Genomic DNA, 18,889 nt, shown 5'->3' on the forward strand with positions numbered 1-18,889 from the left:
GGTGGTGACAACCACTGTGTATGTAGAGAGCCTTGGGTAAGAAGGGGAGAGGCTCTACAGGCAAACGTTTGAAGGCGGCAGAGCTTCTGATTCTGCCTCTCACCTGCGGCGACAACTTCTACTCCCTCTGGATGCGGTTGGGTCAGGGCGGAAACTGGAGGAGGGTGGTGACAATGGGAGAAGGGATTGACCCTGAAGGCTCCTGTTTAAAAGATGCCCTGTGAGACGGGGTTGAGACCACGAGCTTTCCCCACTGCCCTGCATGGTGTTAAGTGCTATGAAAAAGGGATGAAGCAGAGGAAGGGAGAATAAATAGTGACAAGGGCTGATATGTTAGACAGGGTGGTCAGGAAAGGGCAATTTGATAAGGTAGCATTTGAGTAGAAACCTGAAAGAAGTCCAGGAGCAAGTCACACGGACAGCTGGGGAAAGAACATTCCAGAAAAAGAAAACAGCAGGTGCAAAGACCCTGTGACAGGAGCATGGTTGGAAGACATAGGAATGAGGCCACTGTGGCCAGTGCTGAATGGTGGACTCAAGAGAAGTGACTAGGAATTACCCAGGGTCAGGTCACATAGGGCCTGGGGGCCCTTGTAAGGATGTGGGCTTTTTCTCATAATGGCATGGGAGCCATTGAGGGTTTAGAGCAGAGGAAGGGCATAATCTGACTTAGATTTTTAAAGAACCAGAATGGTTGCTGTGGGTGGTGAAAGGTGGCTGGATTCTGGATATATTTTGAAGTTAGAGCGATAGGATTTACTGATGGGTTGCAAGTGGGAGATGGGAGAAAGAGACAAGTCAAGGGTAAGAGTTCAGTCATCTAGTCTTCTTGTCCAGGTCTGGAAGTATCACCTCCTGAAGCCCTGAGAGAGGCCTTCGGCACACAGGCTCATTTAAGGTCCCACCAGCAGATGGGGACGGACCCTGGCCATAGCCCCTGTCCCCCCAGCCTGATTATAGTTTCTTTCCTCTTCAGAGAGACACCCACAGCCCTCCTCACACAATATGCTCCGGGGCCTTACCCGACACCATCTCACCACCGTAGCCCTGCTTGACCAGGGAGAAGACCAGCTTCTGATGGTGAGCGCAGTCGATGCACGCTTGCACAGCCTGCTGCAGGACCGCCGACGGCCTCTCGGGCCCGAAGTGCTCAGGCAGCTGTTGCACCTTCCTCTTCTCCAGGTATGGCCCTGCGTTGGCTTGCTTGTTGATATAGAGGCAGACTGTGGAAACAGACCCACAAAGCCCTCAGCATCAACACACATCAGGCCTGGGGTGGCTCTCGTGTGTATGGGGGTGCCTCAGCCATGCCCCCTTGGCCTTGGCCTTGGGAAAGCTGAAAAGGCCAAAGTGGGACCAACTTTTCCCAACTTAAGAAGTAAAAGAGGCAGTAGAGCCAATCACCTCCAACCACCAGGGCTTGATCTCAAGAGGGCCTCCTGGTTGGGAAGAGACAGACAGATGGGTCCTCTCTGGTGTACTTAAATCTGAATCGTAGACAATTATGGACAATTGTTGACCATGTGTATAAATATATTTCTATGCTGGGAACATACACACACAAAATCTTCCTCCCTCCTCCCAAGAAGCTATCAAGCTATACATAATATTTGCCCTTTTTTTTTTTGTTAACCTGAAGTAAATAAAAAAAGCAACATGATGCTAATCACTCCAAAGACTATTGATTCAATGAAGTTCTAAAGAGAATGCTATTTACAACCTCAGGAATAATAAACAGTCAGCTGTCCATTTAAATGAGCTCAACCAATTGTCCCCACACTTTTAAAGTAATACACCCCATCGGTAAAAAATGTTTGAACACATGCCCCAAAGAGTGTGTGTTTATTTATAGATTATACACATTCTCAACTGTATCAATGTATTGCATAAATTTTAAAACATAATAAAAAATGGACATTTTTAAAGGATGAGAAGAAAAGAAATAATAGTAGATGTCGTATTTTCTTCCATACGTTAATGACTCCTCTTATGTCTCCCCTTGCCTCCACCCCAGGTGTGAGCGTCTTACCTTGGGAGCCACTAGTGCAAAGGAGTGTTCAAGAGGGACTTTAAGAGGAGACCACTAGGATTTCGGAAGGATTAAACAGTAACAACAAAGTTGAAGAAAAACACTTTTTCATTGAACAGCTACTCTATCCTGGGCACTGTATATACTTTATCTTGTTTGATTCTCAACATAGGATTTAGATATTATTACTTCCTTTACTAATGAAGCAACTTCAAGGTGAGTAGGCTCACTATTGGTGCAAAATAAACCTGGCTCTGAAAAGAAAAAATTGGGCCACCAACCACTGTTCATAGTCCCCCACCCATCTATGGCAGCCAGCAACCCAAGATGCATTGAAAACAAATTTTAAATAATCCAGGCTGTGAAACATTTAAATCCTGTTCTCAGGGAACCTGAGCACCCCACCTGCTGTCCAGCTAACACTGTAAATCTTCCATTTGCTCAATCTCAGAGGTGGCTCTCTAGTTCACAAAGTAACTCTAGATGGTGGGCAGACCATCACAGCCCAGGAGTTCATTCACCTGACATACCTGTGAGAGCCTGTGGGGCCGCCAAGCTGGGTATGGTGGCTGCATCCTGAGGAATGGAGCTGAGGTCGGGCTCTGGCGTGCTCCGCGGAGGTGAGAGGGCTAACGGAGTCATGAGAACCCGAGACTTGAGCTGCAAGAGAGAGCCCAGAGTCAATGAAAATCTGGAGATGCTCTCTGCACCTTCCCAGGATCTTTCCTGGGTGTTGGTTAACCACTGCGACTCTGTCACGCTTTCACACCTTTCTATTGTGCAGCTTTGGGAGCTGAACTTCAGATTCAAGTCCATGACCAAGATTTAAGTTTGCAGAAAGAGACTCACAGGCATAGAAAACAAACTTACGGTTACCAAAGGGGAAAGGGATGGGAGGAGGGATAAATTAGGAGTTTGGGATTAGCAGATACAAACTACTATATATAAAATAGACAAACAACAAGTCCTACTGTATAGTACAGGCAACTACAGACAATATCTTGTAATAACCTGTAATGAAAAAGAATATGAAAAAGAATACATATATAAAACCGAATCACTACGGTATGTACCAGAAACTGACACACATTGTAAATCAACTATAGTTCAATTAGGAAAAAAAAGATTCAAGTTTGGGTCACACCCAGTGGTCACCTCTGCATCCCCCACCCTTACAGTGGAGCCACCCAGGAAATGACTGTGTCAGGCAGCGTGTGTGGGACACAAAGAGATGTGGACAGTTGGAATTTGCAAGCCCTCGAGTGCAAGACGCAGAGTGGGGGACAGTTCCCAGCCTGAGCCCCTGTGTTGTCGAGATTCCCGTGGACAGGGCTTTCCCAACAGCCACCTAGAGACTGTCCCTGAAGTTCTGCTCACTCTACTGAGCTTTTTGCTCACAAAGATCACTGGCTCCTGCTGGAAAAGAGAGAGCAAGAGCCATTCCCCCAAGTGGCTGACGTGCTTCTCAGCAGGGTAGTGCCTCTGCAGCAGAGACCATCAAGGCAGCTGAGAGTGAACATGAGTGCATTCTCTGGTAGTGACAAGCAGCCACCTGGAAGGTCCCTCAGTTGAAATCACAAATGAGGAGCTGAAGTTTGCTGTTATGGAATAGGGTGGAGATGACTGGTTGATGTGTCAATGCCAGCAAGTCACTCTCTGTACCAAGGTCTGACAGATAAGTTTCTAATCTTAGCTGTCCACCCAAAAATAAGAAGGAAGTCAGTCACTTCATCACTTCACCACCGACCTATGTCTGGACCCCATTCCAGACCACTTACATCAATCTCTGGGTGTGGGACCCCGGATACTCAGATGATTCCAGTACAAAATTAATCAAAGATTAAGGACCGCTGCTCAACACCAGTGCTTTTCAACTTCAAGGTGCAATCAATCACCTGGGGGGGTGTGGTCTCATTAAAATGCAGACTCTGATTCAGGAGGCCTGGGATGGGGCCTGAAATTCTGCATTTCTAACAAGCTCTTTAGGCAGTGCTGATGCTGGCTGGTCCATGGACCAAGCTTTGAGTAGTAAGACATTGTTAATATATATGCAGTTCCCATCCATATCCTAACTTGCTTCCCAGATTTTTAGGATGTAATAATAATAATAGTAATGGGAAAATAGTATTCTTACTGCTAGTTATCCAATCATTCTGAATTCATTCATTTATTCATTCAGCAAATATGTATTGAGTGCACATTACAGGACAGAGACTACTTTAGCTGCTGGGGATACAGCAGGGAACAGAGAAACATATTTGTCCTCATAGAACTGACTTTCTGATGGGGGGAAACAGACAATAAACAGAATAAACAAGAAAATGATATAGTATGTTAGAGATGGTAAGAGCTGAGGATGAAAAAAGAGGAAGGAGCATGGAGAGGAATTGTATTTGGGGTTGAAATTTTAAAATAGGACAGTTAAGGCACTTCTTGGATGATATTGCATAAAGGTTTCAAGGAGGTGAGGGAGCAAGTCATACCAGTGTTTATGGGAAGAACATTCCAGTGAATGAGAATATCAAGTGCAAAGGTCCTGAGGCAAGAGCATGCCTGGAGTATTTATGCAACTTCAAGGAGGCAAGAGTGAGATTGGAGAGGTGGTAAAGCCACAGGGATTTGCAAGACTGCAAGGTCTTCGACTTTTGCTCTGAGCTCTTTTGAGCAGAGAAACTACAAAATCTAAACGGACATTTTAACAATATTTCTGATTGCTGTGTTGAAAGAAATGAAAGGAGAAAAAGTGGGAGGACCACTAATCTAGGGTAGAAGAGCAATGATGGTAGGTTGGATCAGAGTGATAGCAGTGGAGGTGATGAGAAGGGGATGGATTCTGGACAGCTTTTGAAGGTGGAACCAGCAAGACTTTCCACACGTTGGATGTGGTGTGTGAGAGAAAAAAAGATGTCAAAGATGACTCCAAGGTTTGGGCCAGAGAGTCTGTAGGTGGAGTCAGAAGGAGGGGAGAGTGGAGAGAACTAGGGAATATCAGGGGTTAGTTTTGGACATGTCAAGTTTAAAGATGCCTAGATCCAAGTAGAGATGGTAAGTAGGCAAGTATGTATACTGGAGTATGGCGTTCTGGGGAAAGTCTAAACCGAGGTTAAAATTTGGGAATCATCAATAGAGAGTTGATAATTAAGGCCATGATAATGGATGAGATCATCAGAGAATTGAGTGTAAATGGAGAAGAGAAAGATCCAAGCACTGAGCCCTGCAAGACTCCAACAAGAAGAGGTTAGAGGGATGAGGAGGAACTAGCAAAAGAAACCATGAAAGACATCCAGTGGGGTAGAAAGAAAACTGGGGAAGTGTGGTGATGTGGGAGCAAAATGGAGAAAGTGTTTCATGAAGGAGAGAGTGATTAACCATGTCAAATACTCTGATCAGACAAGGAAGACTAGACGTGGCTGTTAGATGTAGCAACTTTTCAACAAGAGAGGTCTTGGTTGAGTAGGTGGGATGAGAACCTGATTGGAATAAGCTCAAGAAATAATGGGGAAAGAGGTATTGGGATCAGGAAGTAAAGTCAACTCTGTCTAGGAGTCTTGTCTTAAAGGGGACCAGCAAATTAGCCATAGCAAGAGGAAAGCAGGATCAAAAGATTTTTGCCTCACAGTGAGATACCACCTTGTACCCATTAGGATGGCTACTATAAAAAAAAATCTTAAATAACAAGTGTTGATGAGGATGGGGAGAAATTGCAACCTTTGTGCACTATTGGTGGGAATGTCAAATGGTACAGAATGCTTAAAATGATGCATTCCTCAAAAAATTAAAAATAGAATTATCCAGCAATTCCACTTCTGGGTATATATCCAAAAAAACTGAAAGCAGGGTCTCCAAAAGATACTTATATACTCATATTCATAGCAGTATTATTCATAATTGTCATTCTGAAAGCAACTACAAATGTCTGTCAGCAGATGAATGGATAAACAAAATGTGGTATATATGTACAAGGAAATATTATTCAGGCTTAAAAAGGAAGAAAATTCTTACACACGCTACAACATGGATGAAACCTGAGGACCTTATGCTAAGTGAAATAAGCCAGTCACAAAAAAACAGCTACTGTATGACTCCCCTTATATGAGGTACCTAAAGGAGTCAGACGCACTAAACAGAACGTAGAATGGTGGGTGCCAGGGGCTGGAGGGAGGGGGAGAGGGAAAGCTGTTTAATGGGTATGGAGTTTCAGTTCTGCAAGGTGAAGACATTCTGGAGATTGGATGCACAATGAAGTGAATATACTTAATGCTACTAAACTGTATACTTAGAAATGGTTATGAGTGTAAATTCTATGCCATGTGGTTTTTTCACAATTAATTTTTTTTAATTTTAAAAGATGCTTTTGTTTTTGAGATGGGAGAAATATGTTCAAATGCTGATGGAACTAACTCAGTAGAGAGTGAAAATTTGATGACAGAGGGGAGTAAGTGGAGATCTGCTGGCATCGGGTCTCTGAGTAGGTGATAGAGGATGAGACTTGGTGAATCAGAGGGGAGCTATGGCCTTAGGGAGAAACAAGGACTTTGCATCCAGTGCAATAGGAAGGAAAGAGGGTCTGGATCTGGGTATGTGGAGGTGGGAGCTTACAGAAGGCCTCTTCCAATGGCTTTTAATTTCTCAGTGACGCTGGAAGCTGTGTGTAAGGGCAGAGGAGGGCATATTGATGAAGTTGGAGGGAGAGGTGGAGGAATGAAGCATAGCTGCTGAGCAGCACTGAAGGCACAATGGGATGTGTGGAGATGAATTTAAATTCATTGAAATGAATTTAAAAGGAGATAGGCCAAGAGTAAGGGGGTTGGCTACACAAGGCTGTATGAGTGCAGAATCTGGGGCTCTTGTGCGAGACCCTATACTAATCAGAAGCAGCATATAACAACAGATATCTCATCTTACTGTGAATTTAGCATTTGAAAAATCAAAGGGGTCATCATGTACCAATACACTACTAAATATTATAAAACTAATTTAAAAGACACTTCAGTGGTGGGAAGGAACAGGTGGGAAACCTGCTGTGACTCAGTCACCATGACTTTGGCAGGGTTTCCTCATCTGCCAAATGTGAAGAGAGCTATGGCCTCGCTGTCTGTCCTCTCAGGTCATGCACCAAGGGTCCCCCTGGTGGTCTCTCTAGGAATGATATCCAGTTCTGCATAGCTTGTGAGGGAGAGGCTGGCGGTGACAGCTCCCAAGGACCGAAGGCAGCCTCTGGAAGAGCCTTGGCTAAATCCTCCTTTTACAGGCGTAAAGCCCTCCAGCTCCCAACACACAGATAACAATGTCCGTGGGGGTAAAAACAGGATTAGCAAGCCGTCATTCCCCCCCCCTCCCCCGGTGTCTTTAAGTAAATTACACAAAGATCCTTGTGATCCTTCCCTAGAAAGATGATGATAATGATGATGATGATGGCAGCTGATTTAGACAGACAGGCACTGTTTATGGTTCACGTAAACCTCATGACAACGCTCACATCTAATGCTTGCTCATTATTTTAATATTTATTAGAGAGGGATCTGTACATTTGAACCCACCTCCAATGAAGTAAGACAATTACAATTGACTGTTACCTCTGCCCATCAATTCTGTCCAGGTGAAGCAATTAAAGGGATTAGAATAAGTCAGCTGGTTGCAGGAAAAACCATATGCATTCATTCAACCTCTAAAACAACGGCTAGGACTTTTGAACAAATAAAGAATCTCGTGCAACTATGGGCGGTATATGATTTTTTGTAATATCCTTTTGGTAAGAGAATAAATCATCAGTAGAAATATCCTTTGACTTAGCATTCTGAAATTTCTCATTGTTTAAAGTAACCTAGTCTAGAAAAGGGAGTCACCCATGATTTTAGAAAGGGCCTAAAATAGATTCATATTCTAGTCCACTGACTAGAAACATTCCTTTGGTGTGATGTGGCACCCTGGGAGTCAGTGCCTCTCCACGTGTGCAGTGAGGAGCTCCCTGTGTGCGCCAACCTATCCAAGCTGTTCCTAGCAGGGCATTTGTCTTTGTCATTGCTGGGGTTTTGTTTGTTTGGTTGGTTGGTTTTTTAAATGGACAAAATAAAACAGAGTGCTGCTATCTTGATTTCTAATACCATGCTTCAATAAAAGGAACCAGGTATCCTTGGAGGTATGGCTGATTCTAGGACTAGGACAGGAAACATAAGAGATGAGCCAGAAATTAAGAAAGTACTAAATAAAAAACCACACACACAGACACACACACACACACACACACAATGAAGGGGGTAGGGACACAGGAGTCACCAGAAAGAGCTTTCAGTGGCCATATCTGGAGCAACATGAGCAACAAATGAAGAATGAAGTGATGGACTATAATGCAGAGTACACACTGAATATCTATTGACTAAGTCAATAAAATGAGGGGGACAGACAAATCTCCCATGCATAAAAATTCTGAATATTTATTGTGGGGCATAACTCCTAACTCCTTAAGTGTGGGCCACACATGATGACTTCCTTTCAAAGAAGGCAGTATGGAAATGGGGGGAAAAGTAACTTTATGGTAGAGAAACCTGTCAAACAGCACCAGCCAGGGGAGCAAGGTCATATCCACAGTGATAAGCCATGACGATGGTACACACCCTTGAAATATAATGTGGTGGGAATGGCATCTTACCTCTGAGATCTTCTTTCCAAAAATCCGTAACCTTCTAATTGTGGAATAAACTTCAAACAAATTCAAATTGCAGAACATTTTACAGAACACTTGACCAATACTCCTCAAAATTGCCAATGTCATCAAAAACAAGAAAAGTCTAAGAAACGTTCATAGCCCAGAGGAGCCTAAGGAGACAAGATGACTAAATGTGATGAGGTATCTTGGATGGATCCTGGAACAGAATAGGGAGAAACTAATGAATCTGAGTAAAAAGGGACATTATTTAACAATAACGTATTATTGGTTCTCTAGCTGTGACAAATATACCACAGTAATGTAAGATGTTAACAGTAGGGGGAACTAGGTGTTGGGTACATAACAAGCCTCGGTATCTTTGCAGCTCTCCTCTAAGCCTAAAACTATTCTAAAATATAGTTTATTTTTAAAATATTAAAAACAGGATCTGGCAGAATAAACTGGGTAAAATGAAGAAGGAGGGAGGAGAGGCCTCTTTCTTGGCAGCATAAGACTGGAAGAAGATTTGCTGTCCAGGACGCCTTGCTCTGACTTACAGGCGCTAATCCTGGGCCTTCAAAGCCAATAGCCCTGTACAGATGCTGGCAAAGTTGGCACCTTTATCTGAAATTCAAAACCTCAATCAAATGGGTGTGGCAACTCCTTATCCAGGGCATGGCTGCCAATGGCTGTGCTTTGACTTGTTAAAACATCGTGGTGGGATGAAGCAGAAGGGCAGAGGCGGCCCCTGCCAGCTGGAGTCTCAACCAAAGGGGCTGGGGAGTCTGGGATCAGCTCATCTTTCTTTTCCATTCACAGATCCAAAAATAAGGGCCTGGAGAGTTTCTTGCTCCTGCTGTCTTTCAGGGTAAGACCTCTCTAAGTCGTTTGTTAGAGAATCACTGCAAAGAGTTGGGAGGGGATTAGTTTGCAAACTAAAGTGTGTGGCCAGGGCACACTAAAGGAGAGGGGTCAGCTGATGTAACATTCAAGTATTTTTCCAGAAATATGCAAGTGTGGCAGAAACAGACATACTAACTACACAGTATTTGTTAGACTGATAGCAAGAGGTTGGTAAACGGAGGACAAAAAAGTGGTTGGGGGAGTATAAAGATATATGGAGACTGCACATCAGCAGAGGATGAAACAACAGAGAAAAATCTACAAATAAGGCAATGGGTACATAGCTTTTTGATCTGGGTTCCAGGTCCAGCTCGGCCCCTCACTAACCCTGTTCTAATCTCATTTTAGAGTTTTAGATTCTGCCTTTCCCAGGTGTAAGGTAAGAATAATAATACCTCCTCACAGGGATGTGGCGAAAATGAAGTGCAAACACTTAGCATAGGGCTAGTGCAAAGTGAGAACTTAGTAAATATTTATTATGAAATTCCAGAAATACAAATGAGTTCCAAGGTTCTTATTTATGTAGCCATGGCAGGACAGGGAAATTGCTCATCTTTCTCCTAGAAACCACCTACACTTTCTTTACTTACCACTTGGGATCACATCTTCACAAATCCTTGCAGACCCACCCTCCTACCTTACACCTCACACAGATCCGCTTTAAGAAACATGTTCCCAATTCATCTTGCAATGGTCCCTAAGTATGGCTTAGGCAGGAACTGCCCTTTTCAAGTTGCATCATTTAAGCTAAGTCTAAAAAAGGAAAAAAAAATCACTCTATGAGGCACTTACTCAACTAATATTTATGGAGCATCTACTATATGCAGGAAACTATTATAGATGCTGAGAATACAGCTCTGAATGAGGGAGATAAGGTCGCTGTTCTCAATGAGCTAATGTCATAGCAGGAGGAGACAAACAGCACACAATAAGAATGTAAAATTGGGATAAGTACTACTCTAGGAAGTAAAATAGTTATATGATAAAAAGGAACCAGGTGACCAGGGTAGGCCAATAAGGGGGTGACATTTACATCAAGATCTTAATGACAAGAGGGAGCCTGGGGAAAGAACTTTCCAAGCCTCCTATAGCTTGGCTTCTTCAAGGAACCAGGAAGTTAGGGTGGCTGGAATTGTGGGCAAGAGGCAGAATGATGCAAGATGAGGTTAGCTAGAGCCAAATCATGAGGGCTCTCTAAGTCAGTGTTGTAGACTGATTCATGTCCCTCTCAAATAGATATGTTTAAAAGTCCTAATCCCCAGTACCTGTGAATGTTACTTGACTTTGAAATATGGTCTTTGAAGATGTAATCAAATTAAGATGAGGTCATACTGGATTAGAGTGGGCCCCAATGCCAATGACTGGTGTCCTTATAAGAAGATGGAAATTTGGACACAGACACCGACACACAAGGAGAATGTCCTGTAACCACAGAGCCAGAGATTGGAATGATGCATCTACAACCAAGGACTACCAAAGATTATCAGAAACCACTAGAAACTAGAAAGAGTCAAGGAAGGATCATACCCGAGAACCTTCAGAGAGAGCATGGCCCTGCCAACAACTTGATTTCAGAGGTCTGCCTCCAGAACTGTTGTTTTAAGCCACTCACCACTTGTGGTACTTTATCACAGCAGCCCTAGTAAATAAATTCAGTCAGATTAAGGAGTTTATATTTTATTCTGAGAGTTATGGAAACAAATCGAGAATTTTAAGAAGGGAAAGACACAACCCAGTTTTTGTTTTATAAAGATAAATATGGTTGCTCTATGGAGACTGGATGGGGATAGGGAGAGGCAAGGTGGAGAAAGGACACTAGCAAGGGGTTTATCAGGTGGTCCAGGCAAGAGGCACTGGTCGCTGAAGTAGGGTGGGAGTAGTGGGTTGAAACAATTGGTTGTATTCAAGGTGATGTGTGAGAGGAGGTGCAAAACTTAACACAACTTCTAGATTTATTCACATAAACTTTGTTTTGACAGTACGATAGTTTTAAAACATTAGCATTTTACTTGTTGCTTATTTAGTTAACTTTGGGGAAGCAAGAATACTGGCTTGCCTCTAAGGTTCAAAACATTCCTCCTTTAATACTCAAGCAGTAAACCTTCAGACCAGGACAGAAAAGTTTCTGTGCAGAACTTCTGGGAGAGGACAAGAAGAGAAGTCGAGCATCCATATTCCCTCATCTGGGAAATGGACACTAAGAACTGACATGACTTCACAGTGCCCAACGAGCTGCAAGGAAGTGGTGAGAACACAGGACCCAGAAAGGACTGGGATTCTAACCCACCACCAACTCACATGAGAGTCTGAGCAATCCGCTCAATGTCTCTGGGCTTCATCTTTCAAAGCCATTAAATGAGGGTAGAGTTGTGGTTTCTAAGTTCTCTTCCAACTCACAATGTTGTGTATGTACCTTGAGTAAGACTACTTTTGAAAGTATTAAAGAATTTGATGTAAAACCAGTGTCAGTGCCATTTTGAATGTTGATTAAAAGAGATGTGGTATCCTAAATTTCTTTGCTGTTTTGTTTCAGGGAATATAGAAAACTAGGTTATTTGGATCAACTGTAAACAGCTACCAATAATGGATAAAATGTAAGGTTAGTAAAATTATTGAGGAGCTAATAATATACAAAGAAGAATTGGGCCCAAATATAGGTGAAATCTAGGCCTTGCAATTGCCATGGATCCCAGGGCTCACTCAAAGGGCTACAACCTCAGAGAAAAGGTGAGCCAGCTGTAAACTTGTCCTGCCCTACCCCCACCCCACCTAACTCTAAGGAAATCCCTGAGAAGATCTTGCCACAGGCCAGAGCTCACACAGATTTGCAGCCCAAATGCATAGAACTTGAGTGACCAAGAAAACTTCAGCCTGTGAAGTTAGTTTAAAAATTACCCAATCTGGCAGTGCTCCCAAGTACGTGGAAAAACAAACATAAATCATCTCTGGAGAAAGGCTCAAAGAAGTTCCCAAAATGATTTTTCAAAGTCAATGAATAGCGCAATCCAAACACACAAGGAAGTAAGGAATCAAAGCAAGAATGAGCAATAAAAACACAGCAATAAACCCCAGAAATATTTAAGATATTTCAACTATCAGACTTAGATCATAAAAACAACTGTGGTACTATGTTTAAAGATATAAAGGACAAGTTTGAAAACATCTCTGGTGAACAGAAAACTATAAAAAAAATAGCATATAAAATTTGTAAAAGAACTAAATTTAACTTCTATAGATGAAAAATATAATAACTAAAATTAGAAACTAAATGGACAGATTTAACAGCATACTAAACGTAGCTAAAGAGAGAATTAGTGAGCCAGAATACATGTCAGAAGAGATTAACCAAAAAGTAGCATAGAGACAAATACATAAAAACTATGGAGGAGAGGTTAAAAGACATGAATATGAGGAGTTTTAATATTAGAGTTTCAGAGAGAATGGAACAGAGGTTATATTTGAAAAGATAATGGCTGAGAATTTTCCAGAGCTGATGAAAATTCTAATCACAGTTTCCAGAAGCCCAACAAATCTTAAATAGGATGAATAAAAAAAGAAATCCACAGGTAGACACAACAGAATGAAACAGTCGAACACCAAAGATAAAGAAAAAAAAAAAAACCCTTCAAATTAGCTTAAAAAAATACAAAACCTTACAGGGAACACTCAAATAAGCTAAAAGGATAGCCGAGTTCTTTACAACAATGAGCCCAAAGACAAATTGAATAATATCTTCAATGTGTTGTATGGAAAAAACTAACAACTAGAATTCTATATCCAGCAAAAATATTTTTTCCAAAAATGAAGATGTAATAAAGATACTTCCAGACAACAAAATCTAAGAGAATTCATCATTAAAGGATCTATATTACAGAGACTTCTAAAAGATGTACTGCAGGCAAATGGAAAGTGATCTCAGCTGGAAGTCTGATATACAAAAAGGAATGATGAATTTTTTAGAAGTGGTAAATAAGCAGGTGAATCTAAGTGAAAATGACTGTACAAAACAAAAATAAGTGCTTTGAGAGATTAAAAAAGCAAAAAAAAAAAATTAAAATGTATAATGACAATAATATTCAAATGGAGAGATTAAAAAAAAGTGTCCCTAAGTCCTTGTATATCTAGGGAGAAACAAAGGTAAAGTTAACTTTAGAAAACTCTAGTAAGGAAGCATGCTGTAATTTCTAAAGCAATCAGTAATACAATAGAAAACAGAGTGCTGGAGTAGAAAAGAATTATATACTTAAACATACAAAAGAATACAGGAAAGACAGGTAAAAAGAACACAGAATGAGTGGGACAAATAGAATATACAAAATACAGATTTAAACCCAAATTTATCAATAATTACTTTAAATAGACTAAATGTCTAGTTAAAAGATGAAGACTATTACACAGGATGCTATGGATTAAAGTGTGTCCCTTCCAAAAGATGTTAAAGTCCTAACCCCCAGTACCTGTGAATGTGACCTCATTGGGAAATATGATCTATACAGATGATCAAGTTAAGATGAGGTCGTTAGAGTGGGCCCTAATCCAATATGACTGTGTCCTTATAAAAAGGGGAACTTTGGACACAGAGATCGACATGCACAGAAGGAAGACAATGTGAAGACGCAGGGAGAATTCCATCCACAAGCCAAGGAACACCTGAGGCCAACAGAAGCTAGGAGACGGGGCTGCACTGGATCCTCCCTCACAGCCCGCAGAAGGAGCCAACCTGGTAGACCTTGATCTCGGACTTCCAGCCTCCAGAACTGGGAGACAATACATTTCTATTGTTTAAGCCGCCCAGTTTGTTGTATTTTGTTACAGCAGTTCTAGAAACCAATTTACCAGATTCTATTTTTTAAAGTCATTTTCCCTCCCTTCCTTCCCCTCCCACCCCATCTGAGGATAGTTTTGTCCAAGTCCCTGCCGTAGCTTTCCCTGGGGGCACATTCCTCCTTATAGCTCACACTCAGTCTTCACACCAAACTCCCTCAGGGTTCTGAGGAGATGTTGCAGGGAGCAGAGCTAGGGGAATTTGAATACCCCACTGTGTTTAACCTCAGACTTTAGTCTAAAAACTTGCCTGTTGGGAATGCAAATCAGCTCCAACAACAAGAAGTTTGCAGCCAATGACCTAATTCCATTCCAAGGAGTCAGCCTGTTTCTGGGTCTACCCACACCTTTTTCTTCCTTCCCTGGGGAGAGATTAAACATGGAAGGGATGGACGGGCCAGTATCCTTTGGCCTTGAGGACGGCTTTGGCAACATGCTCCTCAGTCAAATCTGAGCTTCCAGTTAAACAATCTTTGCACTAAAACTTCCCCAAAAGAAGAAAATTATCCAAATACAATGTACTATCCTCATCATCATGAAGACAGAAGGGGATCCTCAGAGGTGGGAGGGAGTGATCCAGCTCTCCTGTGTCTTTCAGAAGTGCAAATGGCTCAGGGATAGGATGAGGATGCTGGAGCTTTCTCCCACCAACTCTGTTGGATCCAGACTCTCCTCTGGTTCCAGAGAGGCAGTGAAACTAGTAAAGTGCAGGGTGGGGCAGGGTGGGGGTTGGGGGAGGTTTGCTGTGCTACTACTCTGCCTGGGTGGGGCTGGGAAGAATGGTTTAATTTCCTGCTGACAGAGGGGAGCCCAGAAAAGAGACAATGAAGATGGTATTCCATGGGTACTAGGAGACAGAAGGAAGAAAAATGAAAACAAAAATCACCATCACTGGGTAAAGTGGAATTCAGAAAAACAGAGCCATCCATGAGAAGTATGTATTGGAATGCTGTCCACTCTGCCGTGTGACCCCAACAATTTTTAGTAGAGACCACACATTTCAAGGAATGCTTGCTATGACTGAGTTTCTTACAGAGACTTGTGAGGGGACCAAGTTCTGTGCATCAACCGACATGGAATCAGCCCTGCAGATGAGAGGGGCACATGGGACATGCAGTTACAGGTATCCTGTGCATAGCAGAGCTCAGAGGAGTTGAGGGCTAGAGCAGCTTATTAATATTCACAAGAGATGACTGTTAAATTTTCGGGAATATTGCAAGTTGTTTGTTAAACACAGCAATTATTAAAAATTAAAGTGCATACACTTACAGAGTATTCAGTGAAGAATATCAAAGACAAAGATAATAGATACTCAAAACTCATCACTTTCTAATTATTTTACTGTTGCATCTGTGCGGAAATACAGTTACCAGTACAGTATTGTGACACTTCTTTTACCAACTCCATATTCAGGGGTGTCACATCAGTGCCTTGGAACTGGCCATGCTGAGAATATTTACACCTTAGCAAATGCTTCAGACAAGGGCTAGATTAACTACTTTGTTGATTTACAGGCTTAAGAGAGTAATGGAAAATACGTTTAAAACGCAAATTAAACTTAAAAGTGTGTCTTGTCTGTAACTGTTACACTGTGAATCGCACAAAAAAAAAAACCAAAACATTTTGTTTTCACAAAGAAGTTTCAGCAAAGAAGTAAATCACATCCTTGACAAATGAGCGAAGTTCCAACACACAACCTTACTGTTTACATTTCTCTTACTCCTTAAGATAAGCAAAAAATATCAATGAACATTCATGTCAGAGTTATACTCAGAACGCTGGTCAGGAAACATTCACAAGATGTCTCTGTCCCAGATCACTGCTAAGCCTCACCGCTGACTTTTGCTCCAGCCCTGGGGTGAGGGCAGGGGCCCACAGAAGACGCTAGGAGAGACATTCCCTGCCCTAGGTGCTACACAGTGTTCAGGCCAAGGGAATGGCCCCTGCCTTGTGCATGTGTAATCATTTTCCCCCACGGGCCACAGGTGGTACTTTATACCCATCACCAGCAAGAGGAGGACCTCGAAAATAAGCACAGGAAGGGTTATCAGAGATCCATTCTTTCCTTCCATACTATTAGGCTATATTTAATGTTCACAAATATGACTCTAAGGCAATACAAGACCCGGATAATCAAAGAAGCATTGAAGCCAATTCAACAGTTCTAATAGAAACATTTTAGAAAGAGGCTTTAAAGAAGTGTTGAAACAAACAAAACCCTTTCTACTTAAGTTTGAATATTCTCTTAAATGAGATTTTTGTGAACTTCACATTCTTGTTACAGTGTCAGGAACACATATTTTTCAGGGGGTGAAAAAGGACAAAAATAAGAAAGGAGGAACACAACAAAATGTTGCATTTACCCATGTTCTTTAGAAAATTATTTTCTTTATAAAGTGAATTTTCCAGTTAATGGAAGGCTGTCCTTTAAATACTTAGCAGAGGTTGCTGGTTCTTCCCAAATATCCATGCTCTCTTCGTCCTTTATTAATAGAATTCCTGAATTTTAGCTCATCATCTGGTCACCCAGCACTATATTTTCCTGCCTCCTGTGGAGCTAAGTGTGGCCAAGTGACTCAGTTCTGACCAGTGAGCTGCAAATGTAAGTGTGTGTGCAACTTTGGAGGTTTCACCCTTACAGGGAATGGCGTGCCCTCCACCTCCTCTGTCCCCATTCTGCAGGCTAGACTGGTAAGATTGTGGGAACTGGATGAACCATTTTAGAGCATGAGGTAGAGACTTCAGGTTAAGATAGCAGAGCAACAATATAGAAGGAGCCTGGGTCCTCAACATCATGTAGCCATTGAATCATGAGTAACATGAGAGAGAAATTAGTTTCTATCTTTTTAAAGCCATGTTATTTGGCCTTTGTTATAGCAACTGAATTTATACGCTGAATGATAACAATTACTAACATTTTAGAACATTTTAACCATTTGTTTTTAATATTTCAGGAATGATAGTCTTTCCAGAACATTTACACTTTTCTTAGCTCATTAAATGAAGCAGACAGAAAATAATCTACTCATTTTTTGAATCATAATTACTATTCTGAACAATAAGGTAAAGTTGTAGAGGACTGCTGGCCCTACAGGCCATGGGACTTGGTTAATTCATGACTAACTATCAAGGATCAAATAAGAAAAAAATATATAAAGTACTCAGGCCCAGAGCATCAAATGTAGAAGTGCTAATAGGTGCTACTTACAAGTATTATTACTATTAGTATTAATTATTATTGTTGTCTGTTGGGGACAAATGGCTATCTTAAAAACCCAGCACTTTTTTCTTCCTGCTTAAATCATAAGGACACAAGCTGAAAATCCCACCATTTAGAGCCATTATAATCAGCTGTGTCTACAGAATGGCAGCTAGGGTTTGTCCTTAGTGCAGATCCTCTCTATCTCTTTAAAAAAGACCTCAGTGGTCTCTCTAGTCATGAAACGTAAGGAAAATCTACCTGATGACTTTGGGGAGTCTCTGAACCAAGGACCTAAATCAACAGCGGGTGCCTCAAACTGAGATATAAATGTTCTGTTTGACAATGAAGAAGGTTGTTCTAGTGGCAGAGTATGGCTCTTCAGAGAAAACATGATGTTAAGAGGTTTTTGCTTCCTTTGACTGGGGTGAGAAGTGGGCAGTAAGGCCATAAAATGATGCTCTCACAGCAGTGAGCATGTCCCAGCAAAGTGGGCTGCAGGCAGGGCTAAGAGACATGGCCAGATGGGCCCTGGGAGGAGGAATGACCCAAGAACTCTGGAGTGCTGACATCTGACTGCCAATTAAGCTCTTCCTGTTCCACCTGTAATTTGTTCATGCTATTCTCAAGACTCAGAGAAGGGGTTAAATGTCACAGCCTGTGTTAGCTGCGCTTGGGTCTTAAAGGGAGAGGTCTGTGCCCATATTTGGACAAGAGAGTCCACATATGCAGGGGCACAGAGGTGATTGACAGAGCAGCTTGGGACAGCACCAAGCAAGAAGTGACAAATGTCACCCAGCACAAACCTGTGACATAATCAGCACAGCCAGGAATCCTCAGAATCTCCTGGGGAAGAGCCTGCCAAAGTCTCAACACCTACAATTTTATTATGATAATATTGTTAACATAAATGTATGATAATAATGTTTTGGTATAAAAAAGTTATATTGTTATTTATTATTTTATAGCATTGATAATATTATTGTGCATCTTATTGTTCTATATGATTAATGTAATATCATATAATTATACTTTCAGTATCCAGCTGTGTGTGCAGTCTTCTCCCCCAAATATCTTCCCCTTCAAATCGAAGGCTATTAAACTGCGATAATCAAGCTTGTAAGAAACGTGTCTACAATAAAGGTAAATAGACTCAAGGGAGGGCTTGGAAGCATTTTCTTAGTAATAAAATACAAGATCTTTAAGGGTAGACCAAGTACTATCTTATTTCGCTTGCTCAGGATTTTTTTTAAACAACTTTGTCCCAGATAGTTAAAATTGCCAAATG

The 18,889-nt window shown here is 41.7% G+C and overlaps 1 protein-coding gene across 1 annotated transcript in view; it reads right to left on the reverse strand.

Moving 5' to 3' along the window:
• Positions 1–18,889, reverse strand: part of SCML4 (Scm polycomb group protein like 4) — a 114,769-nt gene that overhangs the window by 31,206 nt on the left and 64,674 nt on the right. Inside the window, exons 4-5 of the mRNA XM_072966297.1 lie at positions 2,560–2,689; positions 1,023–1,223 (exon numbers count right to left, since the gene is read on the reverse strand). Coding sequence (XP_072822398.1) covers positions 1,023–1,223; positions 2,560–2,689 — 331 coding nt within the window. The remainder of the gene's footprint in view (positions 1–1,022; positions 1,224–2,559; positions 2,690–18,889) is intronic.

This window comes from Vicugna pacos, chromosome 8, assembly GCF_048564905.1.
Source record: "Vicugna pacos chromosome 8, VicPac4, whole genome shotgun sequence".
Classification (NCBI taxonomy): domain Eukaryota; kingdom Metazoa; phylum Chordata; class Mammalia; order Artiodactyla; family Camelidae; genus Vicugna; species Vicugna pacos.